At 43.6% G+C, this 21,637-nt stretch overlaps 1 protein-coding gene across 1 annotated transcript in view; it reads right to left on the reverse strand.

Moving 5' to 3' along the window:
• Positions 1-330: 330 nt before the first annotated feature.
• The window catches only part of SMYD3 (SET and MYND domain containing 3), a 634,585-nt gene continuing 613,278 nt past the window's right edge, over positions 331-21,637 (reverse strand). The window contains exons 11-12 of the mRNA XM_065401517.1: positions 10,233-10,341; positions 331-432 (exon numbers count right to left, since the gene is read on the reverse strand). Of these exons, the coding sequence (XP_065257589.1) occupies positions 331-432; positions 10,233-10,341 (211 nt within the window). The remainder of the gene's footprint in view (positions 433-10,232; positions 10,342-21,637) is intronic.

Raw genomic sequence — 21,637 nt, forward strand, 5'->3', positions numbered from 1 at the left:
TGTTTTTTTATTACCAACATGTAACTTTAACATCAATTGCTAAGACTTATTTGCTGCTATGTTGCTTCCCAGAGAGCAGACTCCCTCTGAAAATGGCCTGTATTCCTCCACATTTGAATTCAGTGAGGAAAATTACACCACAGAACAGCAAAGCTAATAAACATTAAACATTTTAGCAAAGGAAATAGGGCCTGATCCAAAGCCTACCAAACTCAATGGGAGTCATTCCAATGAATTCAGAGGGCTTTGGCTCAGATCATAGAATGTCAATACAAAAAAGATTTGCTTTCCTTTCCCCCTGAATGTTAGTTTTCCAGCCTGAGATCATCCTCACTGTGCTCGCATGTCAGCCTCACACTGTTCCTTAAGTTTCATCAGGTCTTGCACCAGGCTGTGATCTGCTCCATGGGTTACTTTCATAATGTTATAAGCCTTGAGGAGAGACAGGAAAAGGGACAAGTTAGTTCACCATCGCTTACCTTCAAGTTCACATCTGCAGCTTCACTTTAGGGCAGTGATTCTCAACCTGGAGTATGCAGAGGTCTTCCAGGGGGTACATCAACTCATCTAGATATTGGCCTAGTTTTATGACAAGCTAGATAAAAAGCCCTAGTGAAGTCAGTGCAAACTAAAATTTCATACAGACAACGACTTGTTTATACCGCTCTATAAACTATACATTGAAATGTAAGTACAATATTTATATTCCAATTGATTTATTTTATAATTATATCGTAAAAATGAGAAAGTAAGCAATTTTTCAGTAACAGCAAGCTGTGACACTTTTTTATTTTTATGTCTGATTTTGTAAGCAAATAGATTTTAAGTGAGGTGAAACTTGGGGGTACGCAAGACAAATCAGACTCCTGAAAGGGGTACAGTAGTCTGGAAAGGTTGTGAGTGACTGCGCTAGGGAGCACAATCTACATGTGGACTTGCCTATGCCACCTACTCTGCTGCTCCCTTTCTATTGTGCTGGTGATTCCCTGCCATAGAAATTCCTGAAATGCCCCCATCTTAAGTCACAATAAGGCCATTACTTCTCATAAGACATTTCCAGATTCATTCATACTGCTTCTGATAGATACCTGCTCTGGTTCTCAAGTCTGAGAGACCAGATTTCAATCATTCTGCTGTCGGGAAAGACTCTTTTCTTAAACAGTGTTCTGAAACCTTATTTGGAATTGAAATAATATATATTATCTGATGTGATGAAAAAGTAAACAGAACAATAATATTCTATTTCCAGCATTCAAAGGTTGACAAATACCTGCTATCACTATCTTTACATTGACTTCCAATTAACTATTTTTAAGTGTGTGTGTGTAGGAGGAGGGGGAGTTGAATAAACAACTCTGAAAGCAGTCACAAAGCAAATCACAAAGTGCATAGATTTCTGCTGAGTGTTATGTAGGCTGTGAGCTATCACTGGGGCCAGACAGTAAAAAAGGGAAAGTATATCTTTCTAAGTCAAACATGGAAACATGGAAACATTTTCGGCCTTGTTTCAGGTGCCCAAAGTATCTGAAATAAAATCTGAAATCCTCAATTTGTGCCTTGTCTTATGTTATAGAAATTCAAACCTGGACATATTTTGCTAAATTCTTGCGTTTACATGTGCCCATTTTCGGGCATAATTATTTTCCCTGCAAAAACATGTCAACTGGTCTAATATTCCAGGTTTTCCTCACTAACTTGCCACTTCTAGGGGGAAGGTCAAAAAAACATTTAAACAAAGTTGTGGGAAATTTCTGTCATGTCACACAACCCTAGGTATTAAAATACACAGTGCTTTTTTTAATAGAAAAGAAATATAAAAACTACCAGAGTAAAAACCAGCCCTCATCTGACAGAGGCATGCAAAAGGTTAAGTGTGGTTAATGGCCACTCATGTGGTATAGGAGCCATCCTGGCTGTGCAGAGTAGAATGGCTCAGTGAGGGATGCACTGCCAGGTGCATTTTACTACCTGGAAAAATAGCAGTGTGGCCTCATAGGTAGCAAATGCGGTGGATTGCAGTGTCCGTGTTAGCTGACTGGAGACCAGGGCATGCTAGGCCAGGTCTACACTAACCCCCCCACTTCGGACTAAGGTACGCAAATTCAGCTACGTTAATAACGTAGCTGAATTCGAAGTACCTTAGTCCGAAGTTACCGCGGTCCAGACGCGGCAGGAAGGCTCCCCCGTCGATGCTGCGTACTCCGCTCGCCGAGCTGGAGTACCAGCGTCGAAGGCGAGCACTTCCGGGATCGATCCGGGGCACTTCCGGGATCGATCCGGGATCGATTTATCGCGTCTTAACCAGACGCGATAAATCGAACTCAGAAAGCCAATTGCTTACATCCGGACCCGGATGTAAGTGAAGACGTAGGTCTCAGGGTTCATTCTAGCTAGCCAGATACCTGGGCATGCCGGTGTTAAAAAAATAATCTTTAATAATATACCTTCCCTTGAAATTATGTCACTACTAGAGCTGAGCAAAATTTTTCAGACAAATAGTTTATTTGCCACAAAATGCAGTTTTGGTTGATCCAAAACTATTTGTGAACTTGACATGAATTTGTCAGTTTCAGTCTGGAAAAAAAAAATCAGGCTACATTCACAATATAAAGAGGGGGAGGAAGACGGGGTGCCTACCATCTAATTTTTAGCCCAGTGGTTAGGCTCTCAGCTGGGATGTGGGAGACCTGGCTTCAAATCCCCACTCTAGAGCAGGAATGTGAACCTAGGTCTCTCCTCACCCAGTGGAGTGCCCTAACCACCAGGTTTGTATGCTATTCTGGGATACTGCGCTCTCAGTCTCTCCTGTTGAAACGGTTCCTGTTTGTATAACATACCTGAGCAGTCATTGGGAACAAGCATGATGGTCTCTAGAGTGGGGTGGTTAGGGTACCCACCTGGAAAGAGGGAAACCTAGGTTCCAATCCCTGCTCCAGTGTGGAGATTCAAACCTATATCTCCCATTCCCCTGGTGAGTTCCTAACGATGGTGCTAAACATTACAACATGGGCAGTGCCTCCTGGCCATTTTATGAATTTAGCCCTTTAAAAATGCCCAAAAACAAAACATTTTGTGTCAAACGACCTGTTTAATTTAATCCAAAATGGACTTTTTCAATTTGCAATTTTTTGTTTGGAATTTTCAGTTTTGCTTCGACCCGAACCACCTTTCTTCCCCCTTGATTTGAAACTGCCAGCGAACAAAAAAAACAGTCATTCGCCCAGCTCTAGTCACCATTAATGAACATAACACTTCTCCTCCCTCCCAGACACCTCACCATTACGATGGCAAATATTGCATCTGATCTCTCTCATTTTGTCTTTCCAGGGTGAACATCACCTTACAGCAGAAGGCCCCAATTAAACCCTGCATTAAGGGTCCTATCCTGGTTCCATTAAAATCAATCGCAAGTTTATCAATGACATCTTAAACCCTAATCCTGGACCCACTGGAGGGTTTAAGTGGCGCTGAGAGCCTTGTGCAGGCCTGCTATCCTGGGGTGATTTTCACTCACTGTAAAATATTTTCTACCAAGTTGAAGCTCAGAAATGCTAATGCAGTTCCTGCTTTCAGAACACTAGCCTGTTCTCTTAAGCTTCCCAGACTTCCCACAGTAAGTAACAGAGCTGAGGCTGGATCTTGTGGTCTCCCTCTCGGTTTAAGGAATAAATCTAATTATGAAGAACTACAGTAATCGTACCGCTGCAACACAGGGCATAGTGTCATCAGCCACACGGTTTCTCCCTCAAGAATATAAAAACCCATTAGATGATTGGTATGAATGTGCCTCTGTGAATCCAAATGAAAGCACAGCACATTCATTTGTGTCTGATTTTCACTGGATTGGATGAGGTGCCGAACATCAAAGATGCATGTATCCGTATGCAAATGTATTGATGCATCACTCCATCATGATGAAAGAAGAAAGCAAACTGCATTGCACTGATGCGGTACAATGTGAAGGCCAGTGTACTGGAGAAATTATTTTTGTTTCGCCTGTGTCTCTTGATTAAAACAAATGCTTGTTACACAGGGTAAAGGAAGAACAAATGCCTTTAGATTTTCAGCCTCATTTTACAATAATCACAGCTACTGTTACCAACACAGAATGGAAACAGGGTCTAAAACAAAAATCTGTTTATATAAAGGGGGATTTCTCAGGTGTTGCATGGCAACTGGGGTGAGAGGATTTACCCCGCTTTCTGTTCCACTTACCAAAGGGTAATAATGGTGCTGAGTTATGCTAGGAAAGGACACAGCTCAACATCTGGCTAATGTGTCATCATAGTGTAATTAAAATTTTCTTATTTGCATGTTTATAAACATCATGCCACTACCTCAGTTCCTGGGGTTATTATGAAGACATTGATCCTGCTCATTTATAGTCATGGGCACACGAGAGTGGAGGGCCAGGTTAGTGCTGTAACAGAGGACTCATGAGCAAAACATCTGGGCAGTGGGGACTCTGCATTGAATAGAATGGCATGGATAGAATGCCGGGGGCAGGACCAGATACACATTGAGGGTCTGCTCGCAGAGCTGCACCCCTCAGGAAGAGATTCATGGTTCACAGGGAAGCCAACCACGTAGTGTCGCCTGTTAGTAGGATGCTGTGTGCTCTGTCCTCCAGGGTAAGTGAGCTGGGAGGGACCCCAGCCCTTCTTCCAGGCCTTTTAAGGGGTGATAACTGCCCAACAGGTTCCAGAAGCAAGTAGTTCCTGTGCTCGGGTAAATGCAGAGACTGAACTTTGCCCAGCCATTCACTGCCCCAACCTACTTTGTGCAGCCAGTCAAAGGCCACCTGGCCTCAAGTGTCACAAAACCATGGAACGATGGGGCAGTGGCCATTATCCAAGCCCCCCAGATAGAATAAAGCCAAGAAGGAAGTGTGCTGCAGCCCTATGGAACAGCTATGGGATGGAAGGTGAATTCCAGCCCCCTGCTCCACTTAGTTCCCCAAACAAAGCCCAGCTGTGCACAGGCTTCGAATGGTGAGGAATTACCTTCCTGAACTGTGATAGGTGATTACTATTTAAATCAATTTTTAACGCTTTGGTCAACCAGTGCCCTAGAAGTTAATCCTACCTCTCTCCTTGACAGAGGTTTCCCATGTGCTCTAGGCACACACTTCTGCCGTTGCCCTAATATAACAGTGCTGCTCCTTCAGGTACCTTTTCTCCTGATAGCTCACACGAGTGCACTTCCATTATTGCCAATTTATTAGAACCATTCCTGGCTCCTCAAAGTCAATCTGCGGCTCAGCTACAGCTATTTGCTGGCGAAGGTTTCACTGAACTATAATCTTACTCTCCCTTGTTTACTTCTTTTCAAACTTTTTAGTAAGGCAAAGTTATAATAAAACATGAATATACTACATCATACATTACCCGTTCAGGATCAGGTTAATATTCAAAGAACCTGGCTAAAGATTCTGGCTTGGCAGCTGTGCAGTCCTCCTCTTCTGAGTCTGCTAGCCAGTGTGACCAAATTTCTTAATACCTATCCTCCTTTTGGCAGTTCTCTTGTGCACATACTTCGTGTGAAAGCTTTTCCACTACAAGGACAGTCTATATTTTACTATACCACAATTCCATAGCGAGGTCACATTTTTCCAAACCACGAGCAATACAGAGTCTAGCTAATAACAATAAAAAAAGAAATTAATTTGCCTTTGTTAAAATTTGCCTTTCAGATTGTATTCCAGAAGTACAGTATTGCCTCCCTGTAATGTGGCCATTTCCTACTGGAGGATCTAATGTATTCCTACGGCCAGAAATTCACTATGGTGTAGAGGGCCATCACAAGGTCCTTTGCATCATTTAACCCCCAATTTGGAGCTGCAGAGACAAGAGATGAATGGTGCAGGGGGTGTTGGTAGTGGCCTGACATAGGCTGACATGGAAGGCAGCAATAGGGGCAGCCAAGGGGAAGGGGCATGAAATTTGTGTATTCGGGGGTGTCAATACACTGGCACACATGATGCAGAGTGGGTTGTCAACCCACAAGCTGGAGTAGTGGCTGTGGAAATCAGATTACATGGGATTTACGTGAGTGATGTGAATCTCACTCAGATCCCAATTTCTTCTGCCTATCCCAAATCCTTCTCCTGAACACTGACACTGAGATCAGTCTGGCTAACGTTCCAGGAAGGATGCTATTCAGTATTGGAATGCATTAAATAGAGGACTAGAGTATAGCAGGTCCTGAACACAGGGAGGGACTCTAACACATCTAATTGCAAAGGGCCAAATCCAGCCCCAGTATAACTCTATGACTTTATGTGAGTTACACCAGGGATGGATTTAGCATAAGAAGCCACATTCTACTCTGATTTACATGGATATTGTCCCATGCAGTCAGTCTAAAAGAGGGTCAGAACTTGGCTCAAACTAAGAGCAGGATGTGACCTGCCCTTATGATGCTGCACAGGGAAACAAGGTGGCACAAGGTAGCCCATTAGTCCCCTTCACAGGTTACCTGCATTACTGATCTCCCCACCTTCGCGCAGGTGGATGAGGAGAGGGCAGGCAGCATGGGGAATGGGTGGACCCTCAACTTTGGCTTCCTCAATACACCAACCAGTGCAGCTGAGCTGGCACAGAGGGGGAAGTAATTAGCTAAGGTGAAGATCAGTAGCAGATTACTCACCCACGAAAGAAAGAGGGGAGCAAGGCTGGAGACTGTAATTCACTGTTCCCTCCCTGGTCAGTTCCTGGAGAAACACAGCTATGTTCCACCCTGACTCAAGGCAGATCGTAAAGTGGCAAGCTGACCCCAAACTGGCAATATAGTTTAAAACAACCAAACACCCCTTTGGTCATCTGAATAATGCATTCAGGCAGTTCTGTGGGGATTCTCCTGATGACCATTTCTATCTAGTTTCCTACAATAACATAAGATAACCAGAAAAACAAATACCGGGCAAGATGCATGTTCGCCCACTAGAATGTTATAGTAACATCTATGAAAGCAGAACTGGGACTGAGGACTCATTCCATCTCCTGAGCAGTGAACTGCGCATGTTCGCAAGCTATAAATGTCATAGGGGAAATGGCAACGCAGATTAGCTCGATCCTGACAGCCATATGGCTCACTTCTGAATAATGAAAAGGAACCAGAATTGATTACTTTCTCATCAGGTTTTTTAATAACCACAATTGGACACAATTTCAATTAAACCTATCAAGTGAGGATTTAACTTACTAAGACTTGTTAGGACAGACATCACATTAAATATTAATTTATTATTAAAAACATGGACGTTATCAACTATTCAACATACATTCATAATCAGTTAAACCTCAATCAATCTGTAAACAATTTTGTAAAGAATATAAAATAGTAAGTTACACATGTAGTATATGGATGTTAAGTAATGGGAATACAAAAACACAGACAATGTCTGCATTGAAGGATACAGCTCTTAAGTTCCTCAATTGCATCACTGCTAAACAAACATAAAAGATAAATGGAAAAGAAATAAAATAATATAAATCTATACTTTGGGTCATAGCGTGCTCTCAGTTATTCTCATGGAACTGAGAATAAAATCAAGACCATTTACAAGGACCATCCCAGGGAAAGGGAGGAGAAAGAGGCAAAATGATCTTAGTGCATCTACATCTTGAAATTCAGGGAGTACGTAACCAAACCACATCATGTTAACAAGAATGGGACAAACTCTGCTCTCCATTACATTAGTGCAGCTCCATTGTCCTCAGGGGCCATCAGCAGGTGACCATTAATACACTAAGCCTGATTTTGCTTGTATTGCTGTCAGTGGCTGCAATCTTCACCTGTACCATGCTGTTGTTTAGTGCTTGTCTCTCACTCTACGTCTTACAAGTGGGGAACTGAGGCACAGAGGCAAAGTGACTTGCCCAAGACCACATAGGAAGTCTGTGGCAGAGCAAGAAACAGAACCATTGGAAAAGAAGGAGGGTTCAGTGGGTAGGGCACTGGCCTGGGACTCTGGAGACCTGGCTTCAATTCTTTGTTCTACCACAGCCTTCCGGTGTGATGTTGGGCAACTGACCACACTTCTGTGTGCCTCATTTCCCTACCTGTAAAAATGGATAATAGTGCTTCCCTATCGCACTGGGGTGTTGTGAGGATAAACACATTAAAGGTTGTGAGGTTCTCAGATACTAGGGCGATGGGGCTTAGGGTCGAACCCACATCTCCTGAGTCAGAGGGTAACAACAGGGCCATCCTCGCTCCCAAGCCCACCTCATTCTGTGTAGCTTGTGCTCCTTTGTTTCAGTAACAATCATCTGAATCTATGACATTTTCTATTGCTCCTTTCTATTGAGCGAAGAATCTCTTAGGAATCATTTATCATTTAAGAGTACAACGAGTACTGGAGAGAAAGGAGTCTGAGCTCAATGTAAATGATTATACAGTACAGAAGGTGATGATTTGGGGGCAGACAGGCATGAGGATCACTTCTTTTAATTTGCTAACTTACACACTTGGGGAAAATATAATGCCCAGATACCTACATGGGACTCCCATTCACTTCAATGGGAGCTGTGCATATGCATCCAAAAGCCATGACTCTGGCTGTGTATGCTAGGGATGTGGGAATGCTGAATAGGCTTTGTTTCTTTGTGAGAATGGCTGCCCTTGCCCCAGGTCTGATGGAGCCATAACCTTATCGATATATAGCTTAAGCTGATGAAAAGGCTTGACGTTTTCCAGAATTCCACACAGCCCTGGGATGAAAATGTTCTTTAGGCCCAAGTCTCCTCCCACTTACACAATGTATCTCCACTGACTTCAGCAGAGTTACTGCAGATTTACACTAATGTAAATGAGAGAAGACTCGGGTCCTCTGTGTACAGCATCAGCTATTTCTGCTTGCTTGGCTACACGGTAGCAGCTTCTGGGTAGCGCCAGGTCTCACATGAACGCGAGTCCCACAAAGAACATGATGGGAGTCAGTGTAAAATGAAACTGCTGCTTCAGCTTGCCTTGTAGCAAAGCATACCAATTAGGTGCTGTGTGGCGCTTGTGTTTTGTGATACAATGTGAACAGAAAGCCTCGTCTGGCGTCAGTGCTGAGCCCCGCTCTAGCCTAGCAGCAAAAAGACAGGAGGATGGAGCAGATGGCTTTCTGAGGCAATGAGCAGAGGAAAAAAGGAGAGGGTGTCAGATACCGGAGATGGGGAGAGAGACTGGGATAGGGCCTCAATGTGTGTAGCTCCTTCAGGCCTGACTCTGAATGGGCAACATCAATAATACAAAGTAGTAGCCAGGAGGCGTTGGGGCAGCAAGTCTTACTGGGGGCTTGGGATGGGAAATGACTTATAACCTAACGTCCCAAAAGCTGCTGTGGAGCAGAGATACAAATTGCCTCAGTGTGTGTTTTCTTCAATATTTTTTAAATGGTAATAATAGTAATATAATAGCAGGGCAGATCAGAGCCTGGGGTGGAAGGAAGTGAATATAAACTCAGTTCAGGCACAACAGGGACGACTTAAACCTGGAATATAACTAGATAGGAAGCATCTGCCAAAACAGATCCTAGTGAGAGAAAGAATTGGAATGATAAAAACCAGCAGGGATTAACAGAAGCTGCTCACTGATTTGAAGTAGGCTTGTAAGAAAACGCAAGTGTTAAAACAAATTGAGCTCCTCTCTCAACTCACAGAACCCAGAATCTGTGGAAACGGGGGGAGGGGCTTCTGTTTGGGAGCAGGGAGGGTGGGGAATGCAGCGCAACCATTGCTATCTTCCTCCCACAGTTCCGATTGGAATTACACCCACTTTTCCTTCCCCGTAGGAGGAGGCGGAGGAGAGCATCTGGCCATTTAGCATTACCAGTTACTCCTCCTTTTTTACCCTTCACACCCACTCCAACAAGGAACAACTCAGGGCATAATCAGAAATACGAAGAAGGGGGAAGAACAGTGTAAGGCACTGAAATATTTTTACCCTTCTCCGATTTAATAGCTGTTTTCCATTCAAGGTTAGGGGGTGATTAATGGCACCTTTGTGCTACTGACTAGTAATTAAAAATGACTGATATTAAAGGAAGCCTGCACTTGAAACACGAAGCAACCATGACCCATCACCACGCTCTGCAGTTATTACTTGGGGAGCTGGCACTGAGAGAAAGACTGGGGAATGGTATTCAGAAGAGTAAGGTGCAATCAGAGCTGGAAGGGGAGGAATATATGGAGGATTCATGGAGAATATGGGAGGGGAGGAACACAATAGGCAACACTGACCTGCTTCAAGGTCTCCAGTGCTTGAGGAAACATGTCTTGAGTATGCTGCAATTTGCCCACTCTCATCATCTGGACAGCCCTCAAGGGATGAAAGCTGGAATAATACAGTCTGTGGAGAAGAGGAGGAAAAATATAGTGTCACTCTGTCAGCTCTCACCTTCACAGTCTCTGCCTCGGTGGAGAGCTATTAGGGTGGGACTGCAAAATCATTGTGAATTTTAATAAAGTACTAAGAGAAAATTAGCTGCACTACTGAGAAGCATGAAATACTGAGGGGAATTAACAAATTATTATTCTCTGTCTCTGTGGAATGCCTTTTACATTATCCTGTTAGAAAGTGACAGGGGATGGGATTATCTCATACACTACTGTTGGATAATACAATTGCATTTACAGTACTTGGTGTTCAAAAAAAGAAAGAGAGAGACTTTCAGTCTCAATACCACCAAAGCAATTTCATTTTCAAAGGGAAGTTTCAACATGGAGCCCAACCCTGGATTCCAAATTCAAGGCAAGTCCACAGGAGGGGAAACGCATGGGAACCTTATGACAAAAACTGTGTGTGTGCTGATTTTGAGAGCTGCCTGTGGAGTTCCCTACCCAGAAAACAGTTGGAGAGAATATGTTCCAGGAAGCTTCTTGTCAAAGGCCTGGGCATTGTCTGGACAAGGTGTCGAGAGCAGGTGGGATGTATTTGCTATCTCACAAATGCTCTCACTTGTCTCAGTTTTACACAAGGCCAACTCTCCATTTCACTCCTGACTTACATTAGTTTAGACAGATGAAAGCAGAATCGCGATTCATGTCCTCTTGTGTTTAGAACAAGGAATACCGTGTAATGCTATGGTATCACTAATTACCTTCAGTATACTGTGGAAATGTCAGTATTGTATGGCAACCATTCTGCATTTCCAAAATCACAGAGCATATCTTTATTAATCATGTACATTGAAGATTAAGGACCAAACCATATGATTCAGCAAGGATAAAAGCATCACATTTGATCTATATGAATAATCCATTTTCTCCATTACACCTATAATGAACTCTTAAAGGTTCTTTCTAAGTATAATCATTGGAAGAAGCACTGACTATAAAATCCCTAGAAAGAGACATGTCCTCTTTTACAATTCAATAGGAACATTTTCAAAATGGTGGACTAGATTCTCCTTTCACTTACCCTGTCCTTACCTATGGGATTCCACTGACTTGAGCAGATTTACTCCTGATTTACACCATTTTAGGTGAGAGGAGAATCAAACCCAGTGTCTGGGGGGATTAAAAATAAATAACCTGATAAATTAAATGATTTGAACAAGTCGGATGTGCAGGAAATGCACAGAAAATCCATATGAAAGGGGGATAAATTACTTCCCCCTTTCACTCTATGCTGAAAATGCAACCCTCAGTAAATATAGGAAACTATTTCAATAGCAATGAAGTAGAAGGTTCCCTCATTACAAATTCCAAATAAAGTATGGAAATGTAAACATCATGTAAAGTGTTTTCACAAAGAAAGTTTCTATTGATTCCAAAAAGCTGCAGTGAAGATATACAAAGATGCATATTTTCTGACACATGCACAGTATGGATGAGACCCAGCAACAACAGCCTCTTCACCCAGACAGCCCCCATTCAAGCAGAAAAAGCCAAGTCATCCTTAAAATGGCCAAAAAAAAATTATCCCATGCCTTCAAAATCTCCATCCTTTGTAACTACAAAGGATTGTGGGGATGCGTTAGATTGCAAGATGACTTGTTTGGCCTTTTCTCTGACCTTGAGGACGCCACCAGCGACAGAACACAGTGGCGTGCAACAGTCAGAAATATCTGCATCGCCTTTGAGGAAGACCGCTGCCGGCGTCTACAAGAGGCACGCGAATGACGTCACAGAGCATCAGCAGCACACAATCCACTGACCACGAACTTCCCATGCACCATCTGCAGCAAAATGTGCACTTCTAGAATTGGCTTGTACAGTCCTCAGAGGGCACACCATGAGACCAACAATAGATGATCTGCACAGATTTGTCATCATCGGATCGATGGACTACCAAGAATCTCTGACCAAAAGGAATTGAGAACCACTAGACCGGAGTGAAGAAAAAAAATAAGCAGTAGCGGTGTCAGTAGCTCGTGAATATGACAGTCCAAGTTTTCAAGAATCCATGGCTCCGAACAGACAATTGCTTTGAACACTTGAAAATAACCAGTAGGTTTATTTTTAGTTTTCAGTTTTGGTTGTTACATCTATTGGCATGGGGACATCCATCACCAATTACACTGGCGGATAAATGTAATAGAAGCTGAGTAGGCCAGATTCCGGTGTGGTTACAGAGGAGTAATAGTAACTTCAGTAATGATGACTTAAGGGGTAGACATTGTTAGCTGGCAATCATTTACAATATCTTAGTAAAACCTTCTAATATCTATATAAATGGTACATACCTGTTTGTATGCCTCTATCCCCACCACCTGTATGTCAATATGACTACTACACTGGGGGATGGGGTAAAATGGGTCCCAGCTGGGCCACCTCTCCCTGCAGCACCCTTCAGATCCAGAATTGTGTAGTGAAGACCACCACCCACAGCTCTGTGGTCACTAGGACCCAATGGTGCCTCCCTGCTTCCCCACCATATGGGGTGGAACCAGCCAGAGCTACCGCAGAAGCAGCCAAAGCAGGGACCTCCTGACAGTCCGAGAACTTTCTACAGTTTTGACTGGACTTCCTGTGCCCTGTGCTGATTGCCTGTTTGCTACAACCGTCTCCCTCCCCTGCCCTCAGTCTCATCTTAGCTTCACTCCACGCCTGCCCCGTCTATCCTCTTTCTCCCCTGCCCTGTCTCCTTCACCCTCCTTCCTTTCCCTTTTCTTTCCATTTATCGGATCCCCTCCTATCTAAACTTACCTAAAACAAATCATGGCACAAACATGACATTTGCTACCATCACACGGTTCACTTTGCTAGTGTGTTCTACCCCTCTGCTCACCCTGTGTCCATCTGTAAACTCTCCAGGGCAGGGACTGGCTGCTACTCTGTGTTTGTACAGTGCCTAGCACAACGGGGCCCTATTCTTGGTTGGTCTTTAGGCACTACTGAAATAAACATGAATATAAAATAATAATAATAGGCTTCGGAGGCCCTGATCCTACCATGTGTATCAGAGAATATCAGGGTTGGGAGGGACCTCAGGAGGTCATCTAGTCCAACCCCCTGCTCAAAGCAGGACCAATCTCCAGACAGATTTTTGCCCCAGATCCCTAAATGGCCCCCTCAAGGATTGAACTCCCAACCCTGGGTTTAGCAGGCCAATGCTCAAACCACTGAGCTATCCCTCCCTCCCCTGCTGAGCCTGCGCAGAGCCCCTCTGCCTTCAGCAGGGCTGTATGTGGGCACAGCAGTTTGCCCATGCACTATTGGGGCTCTAGCTTGTGAGCTTCTCAAGGCCAGAGCTGTCTCTTTCTTTGTGTCTGTGCAATGTCATGAATGGTGGGGCCCCAATCTTGAATAATAACTGATGTCAGTGGAGCTAGACCAGATTTCCTAAGGTTTATCTGAGATAAATATCCATTTAGATACAGGGACAGATTCTGTGTCCAGTTCTTAAGATAACTGGAATCCGTGAAGATTTAGGATTATGGTATATATGATACTAGACAAAGCAGAAGGCAATTAAACAATATGTCAGGCACACAACCAAGAACACTTCCAGCCATAAACTAACGCAAGTGGAAATTTAAGAGGTGGTGGTAGAGGAAGCGAGTGTGAGCACATAAATATTTACAAAACTGTTTTACTGTGCTGATTTATGTGCTGATCTTATGCATGTGTTTAGTTACATTTTGCAAGCCTTAGTGCTGACATTTGAAATAGCTATTTATCATCATTTTTCTGGAATAAATCTGTTGCACTCTTGGAACATCTTTTGTGTAGGCATATCCTTTGGGCAAGCTTACGAGAGGAATCTGTGCAACGTGCAGCTCTTCTGGGAGAAACGTGAACAGGCAAAATACTGTTGGCTTCTTCCAGGCATCCTCATGCCTGTGTACTATCAAAAAACTGGCGCATGGAAAGGACTAAGATGATGTCTCAGGTATTTGTGAACCAATATATTATCCCCAACAGTTGCTCTGATCAAAACAAGTGGTTAAAATTAAGACTCAGGAACGGATTCACCAGCCAGGGGATTGACATCTAAAGATCATCACTAAGAGGCTAAAGACAATTACATAGAAACTCCTACTTTAAAAAGCACTAAGGCTCAAAGAATCTTAGAGCCTCAATCTAGGAAGGATTTTCATGGATTTATCTGGGCCTAAGGTATAGTAAGAGCAGAGAAACTTACTGAGAGCTGAAATAAAGGCCCAGCGTTCCATCGAGTCCACCTTTCTGGCCAAAGTCCGACAGTGTAAAGGAAGGTTAACCCCATACTACAACTAACAGGTAAGGCAAGACTGTAAATGAAGCCGGTTGGGGACACTGAGAGGATGTCAGGATCCATGGGACGAGAACCCTGGTCCGTGGAGCCTGATGGCTAGCATTCCCATATTGTCACTGGAAGGGCAGGCTGAGTCACACCCAGGGAACACTGTGGAGATTGGGCACTGCGGGAAGTACTACTTCAGTAGTTCTCAACCTATTTACCATTGTGGGCTGCATATGCAGCTCTCTATGTGTTATGTGGGCTGCATCCACACAATATATATACTACCTGTATGGCCCTGAGGATGTCACATAGGCCGCAGCTGCGTGCTGATTGGGCCACAAGCGGCTGTGGGTTGAGAACCACTGAGTGATGGTACTCTGCAGCCCTCTGATTGGTCAAGTGCACTATTTAACCCTGGATGGTGCCCCAAGAAGTGGTCTGGGCAACTATACAGACTTCTGGTCTGCTGCAATTCCAGATGGCACCTTGCTTTCTGATCTCTGAGCTTCAATCCTATCCTGACCCTGACTCTTGCTTTCTGATTCCAGCCTGGTACAGTACTACCTCTGATCTCCAAACTTGGCCTGACTGTGACTCTGACTCTTCCTTATTGAATCTGGCTCTAGCGATTCCTCAATTCCTGCTCATGGATTACCATCTTGTGGCCATCCTTGACATATGGACACCAGCCCAGCTGGGACTGTTAGGCCAGACTGCCTATGCCCCAGTCCCTTACATAGGAAGGCTTTTCAGTTCTGTAGATTATCAAGTTATGGGACTGCACCTACAGCTGGTGAAAGCCAGCATGGCTTCATTGAAGTCAATGGAACTATGCCAATTAACACCTGCTAAATATATGGCCCGTATTCTAAAAAATGAGATTTAATTATCTTTGCTTCCATAGCTACAAACTACTTTGAAATAATCAACCTCTTTTCCAGTTGAGCCATGATTTTTGCCTGGATGATCTCCTGCAACAGATGCTTTGTGGAGAAGTATTTCCTTTGCTTTGTTCCAAATCTATCTGCTGTTAATTTCTTTGAGGTGCCCCTTGGTGTCCTCATATTATAGGACACCATAAAATAAAAAAGCAAGGACTGATTTGTTTTAGCTATGCACTTCATTTTCTTTAATACTGTACCACAATCAAATCCACTCAATTCTTCCCCTTTCCTGGCTAAATAATCAGAGCATTTGCATTCTCTTGTGAGTTTAGCTAGCGCTTGGTATTAAAAAAGAGAGCATCTATACCCACTATCATTTCTGATGCTTTACAATTTAAAACAGATTAATAGATTTGCACTATTTTCTGTAATTCAATTTGCGGGGCTCACATTTGCACCTCTGTCTTTGGTCTGATGTGATTTAAAACTCTCAGGATTTATAAACCCTGAAATGAGGGTTTATAATGGAAATGTTAAAAGACCTTTTAATTCGGTGACACTAAGGGGTGGTGCTACACATGGTTTTAATTTGTTCTCTAACGTCTCTTGGTGTCAGTTAAGTAAATACAACAGCATAGGAGACATGAAGCAGTTTTAGGAACTCTAGCAACAGAGAGAGAATTAATAATGAGCTACCAGGCTACAGGAAATATGATGAGCAGAATGCAGAGGTGCCAGCATCAGCCTTTTGAAGGAAATGTATTATCTAAAGCTGGTGGAATTCATTGTAAATAAATTATCCAACAAGTTTGACCTAATTTTCTGTTTTGACTCGATCTTGATTTCTTTGACTATACTCATTATTCATATGATTTCAACAAAACAGTTCACCAAATTTCAACCTATGGGTTGTTTGTAAACTGTTCTCAACTATTTGCTCTTTGTTATACAATGTATGATTGGTCACCTAAGTCACATATTTTTTCTGCTCCTTGATTGGATGGCTGAAATTTTTTAAACAAGAGAATTATGGGAAACATATTTTCAGCATAAATTTAAGGCGAAATAACGATTTGTGCTAAAATACATGAAACGTGTGATATCTATTATCATGTCCAGAAATGAATCAGTGGTTGTGTGAATACTCAAACAACAAATTCTATGACCCCCAACAATAAAAGTAGTCTGAACTATATTCAGTCAGAGATTTGAAGGCCAGAAGGGACCATGATCATGCAGTCCGCCTACGCAACACGGGCCATAGAATTTCACCTGGTAATTCCTGCATCAAGACCAGTAACTTGAAGTTGAAGTAGAACATACATGGAAATAGTCTTAACTCACTTTTTTATATAATTCAACCAACCAGTTCTAGTGCTTTTAACATAATTTAACCAGCCCCATGTAAGAGCATTGCCTGGCAGCTAGTGTAGAAATGGCACTGACATGGAATGTAGAGACAGTCTCTCCGCCAGTCTATTGACTGGAGAGTTCAGCAAGTGACATCTTCAAAGTCGAAAGAAAATATGCAGGGAAATATTTTTGAAACAGGACTAAAGCATTTTGCTTTGTACTTTAAATGGTAAGGGCAGAACATAATCCTCAAGATTCCCCTATGGAAGCCCTCAAAAGCAGTACCGACTAACATACTTATAGTGTCTGTGTTTGGGAAGGTGGGCTCAGGATTATCTCCTTTTTTAAAGTCTTTTTCTTTCTAGCTTTTTTAATTTCATTTTGTTCTTAACAACATCGCATTTATCAGATAAGATTAAACTCCTTCAGGACGTGACATTACCCTAACCCTCTATGTGGCAGGCCTGTCATTTTGGAGTAGCAGACTGAAACCTTCACCTGGGGGAGAGCTGATATACTCCAGCTGCCCTGAAATGTTTATTGTCCGTTTTATTCCCCTATCACAGTGTCTTGCTGAAACGATAAGAACAGCAGTGAACAATTTAATGCAGGCATCACCCTTGTTTTAATCTTTCCCAAGCTTGACCTCTGTAGATTAGGAGTGTGAAATTGGCCCCTTGGCACCAGGAGTCAGGATTTCCTGGTGCTAATTGCTAGTGTAATGCCTGAGTGACATGCCTAGCAGCTCCACCAGCACTCAGAAGGAATGAAAGGGAAAATATCGTAAGATTTTTGCCCTTTAAAATCTCCCATATAATGAAGCAGTGAATGGTGACTTGCTGCTATATTACTGTTACACCTAGATTCGGGCCCCACTATGCTAAGCACTATACAAGTACAGAATGAGAGAGTCCCTGCCCTGAAGAAATGGGAAACTGAGGCACCGAGAAATTAAGTGATTTGTCTCAGGTCACAATAGGAAATCTCTGGCAGAGCCAAGACTTGAACCTAGATCTCCTGACTGAGCCCTGAGCCAGTGTTTTAACCACAAGACCATCCTTTCTGCATGCAGACTGCCTGAGTCTCATTTAGCCAAAGGCTGTTTTACACAATTCTGGCAGCGCAAAAGGGCCTTAATGGGACTCTAAATGTAATTTACGCCTTCTTTACACTGCTATAATGATGTACAGCAGCCTTAGTGGAAATGAAAATCAGGCCCAGAACATTCAGTTTAGAAACTCTTGTGCCAAATCCTGAACTTCTTTTTGTTCCTTCGATGGGACTTTTGCCTGAGTAGGAAGTTCAGGATTTGGCACTACTAAATTATGGATCAAAATTCCCCTTCATCATATACAGATCTGGCAATGTCCCACTACACCTTGTTTCAGTAATTTAACTAACATGGCCACATAATCAAATGCAGGCCCAAATCAACTGAAGTCACAAGAAACATTAGCTACCCATTGAATAAATTATTTTCCTCGGTCCTTTGGTCTTTTTGCTGTGCTCCACATGCTGATCATTTGTATCAGGTTAATCAAATGGATAGCATCTCAGGTGTTGGCTCTGCTAAAATGTGAATTATAACTTAACTAAATGGCAAACCAGACACAAGTAATATCTACTGCAATTTTCACTTTCATTCTCCATCCATCTCACTCACCAATTTAAAATCCTAACACTGCAGCTGAGCTGCCCTGCCCCCAAGCAGTCAGTCTACAGTGTCCACTTTGAAAGCTTTGCCTTTTCCTGGCGTCAAGCTATTGATTTCAGATCTCAAGGAGAGAAGATGCTGATTCAGAGCTGGCAGTGGGGCATGGTTTTCCAGAGACTGTCATGCATGTCCTGCTTGATCCCTGAGGAGTCCTTACAGCACCCCCACATTCAAATTCCCGCCTTGTGGCTACCATCTTTCTGGCTGAGGTGGGCAGGCTGGGCCTGGTCAGTGTCTCTCACTTATTTTGAACAGTGCCAGGCATTCATTTCTTCCAGTTGATGAGAACATTGCTTCAGTCCCCTAATAGCCAGAAAAGCAAGAGACCAGGATGGCAAAGTGAATGCATCTCCCACAGGGCAGGGGATTACTACAGGGCCCACTAAGTCAGCAATGTAGCAGCCTATTTCATAATCTTTGTACCAAAGGGGGGGGGGGGTCAAATGGAAAGTAAAGAAGAGTGGGAGAAAACGGCGGGGGGGGGGAGGAGAGTAGGAAAAAGGATCAAGAAAAAGAACGGTAAAGCTAGAGTAAAAGATAACAAAAGAGAGCAGGGGGAGAGGGAGCTAAATTACAAGAGGAAGATGTACACTGGAGACAGCGTAATTTTGTGACAGTGACCTTGGCATTCATTAGCTTCTCCGACGGTAAATCAATGAGCAGACACCCATCTTCCACTCTAAGTACGTTACAGCCCCTTGGAGTACAATTAAAAGACTGACCGTAGGCACAAGTCATGCAAGCTTGGGCCCCTGCATTATTGTGAGCGAACCATGGACTCGCTCTCACCTTTTGCAGCCTGCCCTGACCTTGGCATTTCCAGTGACAGCTACCCCAGGCATACCGGGTCACATTCACTATCATTAAATTTAACAGGACTGTTCCATAGAGTTTGTGTTAAAGTTCAGATATCTGGTTACTCAGCAGTGGTCTTGGTTCTAGAGGCCTTTTCAGAAGAAATGCATTTTAGAGGAGAGACAGAAGGTGTGGCAGAGTGCACAGGGGTGGCTCTAGACATATGGAGTCATGCGGAAACAGGATGTGGAGACAGGGAGAAGGATGCAACAGAGACAAGGAGTGAGACGTATTGATTGGACAGGGCCCACGGTGGGTTGGAAATTAGTTTGGTTTTCAGGATGCTCTGAGGCCATATTCTCAGCTGATATAAATTGACATTTTACAGCAGCTGGAGCTCTGGCCCCTAATATTGCATAAAATCATATTGAAATGACATTGATGGTGTACATGTATCTTGAGTTTAGAAAGCACATTTTATATTAAATTAAAAACAACAGTATCAGCACTCACTTCCACTGGTCGCTGTTCTCAATACAAATGTGAAAAGAGCGGTCTCCTGAATGTGTGCAATAGACCAGCTGGAACAAAGATCTCCTCTAGCGAATGGTCAGCAACAGTGACAAATTTTGAGTTCAACAATTCTCATACAACAGGGATAATATTTCATGCTAACCATAACACGGAGGATGCATGTCTAATTTGTGTCATGATGTTAGAAGACTTAGAAAACCCTAGGAAACCCTGACAACTGCAGTCAGGAATCCCTTCTGATGACTAGACCAGTGGCCAAACTTCTGGAAGCCACATCTACTGCATCCACTACAGCCTGGAGGGCTACCTTTGCCATTAGCTTCCCCTCATTTAACAGAGACTGAAATTAGGCCCTGTCTTCTGTGGGAAGATTGTCTGTGAAGTCCGCAAGCCTGGACTAGGTATTAAAATCGTATTTCGCTAACAATGCTTGGTAGTTAGCAACATGAAATTTTAGGCCTGTGGAGGAAAAGACCTTCCTCCCCATATGGTCCAGTTTCTTAGAGCCTTTGTCTGCCAGGGTGGCCCTTTGATAGTGCAACCGAGCCCATTCAATAGTTGCCTGTACCACCAGCAAATTGGGGGCAGGATGGAAAATAACAATTCAGCTCCTTTGGTTTGAACAAAATACCATTTCTTGGCCTTTTTTGATGTAGGGGCACAGGATGCTGGAGTGTGCCATACCACCTTAGCCAGTTCTAGTATGGCCTAGAGGGCCACCTTACTTGGTCCCTGCAGCTGCAAGATGTCCAGGAGCTGATGTTGAGAGGCCTGGACCTCCTCTGATGGGATCCGTAGGTCACTGGCCACTCTTTATAATGACTCCTGGTACTGGCGATAGTCGTCCAGTGGAGAAGGTGATGAAGGAGCGACTGCTTCATCCGGAGATGATGAAGAGGTACCTGTCAGAACCAGTAGATCTGGTTCCACCCCTTCCTCCTCATACACCGACAGAACCAGCTGGTGAGATGGAGAGGAGAGGTGCAACTTCTGAAAGCCACTTCTGGACGCATTCCATAATGATCCCAAAATGGCCAGAAAGAGGGGTCGATCAGTTGTGGGGGAACACAAGGAAATCAGTAGCAATAGTCGGGGGGGAGGGGTCATACCTGGTGGAATGGCAGGTGTAACCCTTCAACTGTCTGTCGGGGTCAACTGCCTCTGCGGAGATACCAGTGCAGCCACCTCCTCTGATTCCTCTGAATCAGAGAACTGCTCCATCAGTAGCGGCAGTGCCATAAGTACTGCAGCGGTCCTGCCAGATGGTTGGAGGTGAGATGGTTCCTGGGACAGTGATGTAGACTCCTCCTCTGGAGAAAGGACATCCCTCAGGAGGGCTGAGCCAGAAAGAAGTGGAGACTGTGGATAAGGGAGGAATATATTCTCCAATATTCTGATAGTCTTGGTATGCCCTGCTGTCTGAGGGGTTCCCATAGTTAAGTCTGATGGATCCGATGCATCTGCAATGACTGGACGGTCTTTAGAATGGATGAGGCGGTACTGACTACGGGTCTGAACCAGCACTTGTAGATGGAACCGGTGAATGTCTGTCTTTGTGCTTCGGCACCAAGGTGACCGATGGAACCGACAGATCTTTCTTTTTATGCATCTTGGTCTCCAATCAGGGGGTCTTTATTAGAGCCGGTTCCTTAGGTTCTGTTTGTGACATCTCACCCGACCTGGACTGGCTTAGGGA

This window comes from Emys orbicularis, chromosome 3 (assembly GCF_028017835.1).
Source record: "Emys orbicularis isolate rEmyOrb1 chromosome 3, rEmyOrb1.hap1, whole genome shotgun sequence".
Classification (NCBI taxonomy): domain Eukaryota; kingdom Metazoa; phylum Chordata; order Testudines; family Emydidae; genus Emys; species Emys orbicularis.